This window comes from Eriocheir sinensis, chromosome 8 (assembly GCF_024679095.1).
Source record: "Eriocheir sinensis breed Jianghai 21 chromosome 8, ASM2467909v1, whole genome shotgun sequence".
NCBI lineage: Eukaryota > Metazoa > Arthropoda > Malacostraca > Decapoda > Varunidae > Eriocheir > Eriocheir sinensis.
The window spans coordinates 7,420,591-7,425,774 of NC_066516.1; the positions used below are offsets into that span (position 1 = coordinate 7,420,591).

At 44.3% G+C, this 5,184-nt stretch overlaps 1 protein-coding gene across 1 annotated transcript in view; it reads right to left on the minus strand.

Moving 5' to 3' along the window:
* LOC126995446 (nose resistant to fluoxetine protein 6-like) overlaps nt 1–2,509 on the minus strand; it is a 14,554-nt gene extending 12,045 nt beyond the window's left edge. Inside the window, exons 1-2 of the mRNA XM_050854998.1 lie at nt 2,375–2,509; nt 1–286 (exon numbers count right to left, since the gene is read on the minus strand). The exon at nt 1–286 is cut by the window's left edge and continues 31 nt beyond it. Of these exons, the coding sequence (XP_050710955.1) occupies nt 1–286; nt 2,375–2,390 (302 nt within the window). The 5' untranslated portion in view covers nt 2,391–2,509. The remainder of the gene's footprint in view (nt 287–2,374) is intronic.
* Nucleotides 2,510–5,184: the final 2,675 nt, after the last annotated feature.

Below are 5,184 nucleotides of genomic sequence, written 5' to 3' on the forward strand. Positions count from 1 at the left end.
TTTGTCGTCACAAGTGTGTCTGGGGAGTCATAGAAGAGTGTGTCCCAGAGTGGCGGCGGCAGCACCCCGCGGGCTGCCTCTTCCATGACACTGGTGTGTGGAACACCTTGCATAGCCTGAGGTGCCTCGTGAATGTTTTCTTCTTGAGTGTTGATGAAACTAACACCAAGGGCATCATGAGCCTCCGTGAGTGGACCTGTGGCGGCGGCAGCGAGTCCCAGTGGCAGCAGCGCCAAGAAAACCGTCGTGAGGCTCATGGCAGAGAGGCCGGGGTGGCGGCGGGTGGCTGGAAATAAGATGGTTTATCAGGGTGAGCAGAAGTAATCTGTAACCCACAGCACCAGTCTGGCGTGCTGCCTCTATAACAGAAGTGATGCATTGAGTGCGCGAGCTATCTTTTCTATGAAGTTTGTACCTCGATTGTTTTGTAATAAAAGAACTTCCTCAAAACAGGGGAGGCGGTGGCTGAGTAGTTAGCTTGCCGGCGCCACGTCCAGAAGGACGCGGGTTCGAGTCCTCCTGTGACTGGGAGCCACTGTTGGGATTTTTTAGTCACCGCCGAGTGGCCTAAGACTACCCACATGCTGTCCTAAAGACTACCTATCAACCCTGACTCTAGATTCTCTCTCTAAGGCTCAAAGATGAGCCCCGGGGGTTGCCTAAGCCAAACAAGACGCCGCCACTATAAAAACTTTTCTACGCCACAACGGACTGGGGCCGACCATCAGGCCCCACCAAGAAAGCCTATCGGCGCCATAGGCCGAAATGTAAATAAAAAAACAACTGAAAAATTCCTGGTGGTAGCACTGGATTCGAACCCGCGTCGTCCAGAACGCAGTGAATGTGGGGTCCGCGCGCTAACCACTCAGCCACCGCCTCCCCTATAGTCAAACCAATTGAAAGAGTCCGTTGAGGCGTTGGCTTTTGGGGGTCCTTTCCTCCCCTCTGCTCTGCCGCACAGCCCCAACACCTATCTCTTTCCCTCATACGTATGTTAGCTATAGGTAACATATGAGGGTTATAAATAGGTGTTGGGGCTGTGCGGCAAAGCAGTGGGTAGGAAAGGAAGCGCGGGAGCCAACGCCTCAACAGACTCTTTCATATGGTTTGACTATAGTAATGTTTTACATACATATCCTTATATTAACGTATGCTTTAAAGCTTTCGTATAAAATATATCAGTATTGTCATGATGAGAACCCAGACAAGTATATTAACTGGAGTGCTTGCGGGCCGAAAAAAGACATTCAACCCAGAGTTGGATCAGCCTGTATGATTACAGGATCTCATATACTTTACCTTGACAGTTCTTTATGAGGAGTTGGGCGAGTATTTTAGGTAGTACCCGTATCGTCTATATTTACGCCATTGTTAACACTTTTATGATTCTTTTCACGTTCAGCCTATGGCGCCGGTTGGGTTTCTTGATGGGGCCTAACGGTCGGCCCCAGCCCGTCATGTCGCGGGCTAGTGCTTTATAGTGGCGCCATCTTGCTTGGCTCATGTTATCTCCCGGAGCTCATTTATGATCCTCTTTAGAGAGTAATTCTAGAGTCCAGGTTGGCGGTCTTCACTACATACAGCGTATGGGTAGTCGTACGTCACTCAGCGATGACTGAAAATTGTCATCTCGTAACGGCGGGCGGGACTCCGGGTTCTCCTGGACGCCACACCACCACCCAGCCACTTGCACTTTTCTATTACAGAATATCCGGGAGCGCAACATTTCTTCGAAAGACTTCTTGGCTCAGCTTCCTTTTCATGGACAAACTGATTTTTATTAACCTACGCGTCTTTTCAGTAATTGTCTTTTTATAATTTGTAAATGTATGCTTTATATCCAAATGCCATTATTTGATATTAAAATTATTTTGTAGTGAACTTTTTTTTTCAACTTTACGGTGCAGCACAACAGCCGCCGTGGCGGTGTGCAGCCCGGCGGGAAAATAGAAAGTGTGCATTACCAAAAACTTTCATGTTAATAAAAAAATAAAAAAAATGATGCGAGTTGACATAATTCATGTATTTCTTTTACAAAATTTAACTAAATTAATATCACTCATGATTTGATGATTGAAAACTGACCTACAGCATAAGTGCCTTTGTGGCCGACTCAGTAATGGAAACTATACTTCCCAAATTAGTAAGTGACTCAGTTACCGAAGACTCTGGAAGCACATTATTTCCAGTATGTCCTGAGGATAACTATTCTTCTTTTCAAAACCGTAACATGTGCGTGATTTCGAGAACTTTACTTGGAGCAATTATGTTTGAATTCTCACAAGGTTTGCAATCCCATCTTTGCTGAGCCTCAGACTGATCATACATAATTAAATGAATAAAAGATCAAGGTTTTCAGCGCTTCGCCTCTCACCTCTGGACGCTGTCATGCCTTCCCTCCCCTCGTGCTGGACTCCTTCCCGGTCGCGTGATGGCGAGCGTGTGGGACGCGTGGCAGGCCACGGAATCTGTCATAGCCGCTCAGGCCGCGCCTTTGTAGAGGTGCTAGGAAGTGATTAACCGCTATATCGATAGGGAGTTGCTGTGTGACGCGACGGTGACGTAAGGAGATGCAGCTGCTGTGATCAGGCGTCCACGAGGAGGTGCGACCACACAGCCTTATCGTTTAAAATAGGGCACTTTAATTTTTTATACCATAAATTTTATCTTTACATTTTTATCTGTTTATTTATCTCTTGTGTGTTCCTAGCACATGTTTTAGTTATTATGTTATCGTGTTCCTTTTTTAGGTATTATATGTTTTGTATCTCATATTTGTATTTGTTATTTATATTTATTATTTTATTTATTGTGTGCGTTCATAGCAGAAATTTTCTTTTAATTGAGTTTCATGTTTATTTAAGTTTTATTTGATTCATGGTAGTGCCATTCCATTTTCCTATTTGTTTTCTGCCACCTCTTTCGTCATTGGTATTTTCTATCCTACTTTGTTGGTGTTATCGTGTAAGGTTTTGTAACTCATATGTTCTAAGTCATATGTTCTAATTAACCTCTGTGGGGCTTCTAATCCATGGTTGTTAAGGCGTTTATGCCGGAGCAGTTATTTTTCATAGCATCTTAGGGTCCCTGAAAGGCCTTCCTTTTTCTGTCTTTCTTTATAATTAACGAGATTCTTCATTTCATCAATCGTGTGTCTATAGCTTGCGCGTGCACACACACACACACACACACACACACACACACACACACACACACACACACACACACACACACACACACACACACACACACACACACGTTTAAATTGGTCTAGACTTTGAACCCTTCTTAATGGGTGTGGCAACAATGTCATAACATATAGGTTGCCTGAACTTTGTCACCAGTTTATTAACTCATCTATGCTGGTAACAATGACAGGGCAGCTCGGTGAGTAAGAGTAAGGGAGGTTAGCAGAAAGATATGGAGGCATGTTGGTGGGAATTATAAGACAAGGGACATCAAGTAGGTAAAGATAACTCTAGGACGAAAACGGCACTTTCCACTTCCTAATTTATCCTGACACGGTGTTGTATTGTAAGTTTACGGTACGATAATGGTGATGATATGCAATGGTCAGCTTAATAGACCTAAATAAGAAGGTATTGTTTTTGTTGGACATGGAGGACAGTAAATAAGAGGGAAGACGTGTGTGTGGGTGTTATTCATAATGGCCTGATAACGCACTAGACTCGTGATCGCCAGCCAAACCCTCATCGAATGATCTTTGAGCTCTGGTGACGGCTCTTTAGGTACGGCTGAAACCTCTTATCACATCGCGCGCGCGTGTGTGTGTGTGTGTGTGTGTGTGTGTGTGTGTGTGTGTGTGTGCGCCGAAATGGAAGAAAAGGCAGTACTGGACTCGTATTAGACAGGAATAGATAAGCTCAGTAGAGAAAAAAGCAGGATTAAAAGGAGGAAGAACGATATTGAAGACAGTTATAACAGATATAGATAAAGGCGTTAGATACGAGGAAAAGCTGAAAGGTAGACAATGGTTGTAGGCAACTGATTGAAGGGAATGAGAGTATAGGTGGAGGTCGTGATATCACAAGGTAGCTGGGTGGGAGCTTGCTCGAGGGACCTTCGGGAGTTGAGGCGGCGAGTGAGTGAAGAAATGAGGGGTACAGTGTGCATGAGAATTAGTGTCGGTTGAACCAGACACGTCCTTATTTTTCACTTACCGGGATACGTTTGTGTTTATAGTAAATCATTTTTTTTTTTGCTGAGTGATTGCTATCCACGTGGAGGAGGCAGTCAGATTGGGAAAGAGTTCATTTGGGGTTACACTGACTTGTAAATGTTGTAATAGATGAACGAGAATATAGTGGTATACATTAGCGTTAGGCATTCGTGGTTATTTGTTAAGTAAGGCTACATCTGCTTTTAATACCTGCTTGCAAGGTAAGTAGAAGAGATAGTCATGTTGGGTAAGAGCTCATTTGGGGTTACGCTGATCAGACTTATCGGGCTTGAAACAGGAGAACGAGAGTATAGTGGTTATATATGCGTTAGGCCTTTGTGGCTCCAAAAAAAGAGTTTCGGGGCCCGCCAAGCCACGCGAGGTTATAGGTTTTGTTCGGGATGATTTACGCGAGCCAGTCCATGTTCCTCTTTTATACGCCTTACAAGAGGGGCTCGGGACCTTTGAAATAGAGTCTTGGTCAATCCTTCTCTCTTTTTTTCGTCTCTTTTTATTTTCGTCTCTCTCTCTCTCTCTCTCTCTCTCTCTCTCTCTCTCTCTCTCTCTCTCTCTCTCTCTCTCTCTCTCTCTCTCTCTCTCTCTCTCTCTCTCTCTCTCTCTCTCTCTCTCTCTCTCTCTCTCTCTCTCTCTCTCTCTCTCTCTCTCTCTCTCTCTCTCTCTCTCTCTCTCTCTCCTTGGAATAAAACGTCTGCCGGAGCGATGAAAACAAAAATAAGAAAAAAGGGAAGGGAAGAGGAGAGAAGAAATTTTGAAGGATTAAAGGTATACAAAGAAAAAATAGTGAAAATTTCGTGTTTTGTTGGGCACAGGAAATTACATGAGTTTTGTGTCTTTGGTTTAGTCTTTCCTAGTAAAGTGAAGGCTCTGAGCCATAGTGGGAAATGCTTGTGTGTGTGTGTGTGTGTGTGTGTGTGTGTGTGTGTGTGTGTGTGTGTTCCTTACCATTCAGACTGGCCTCCACCCGAGTAAGTAAAACACTAAGC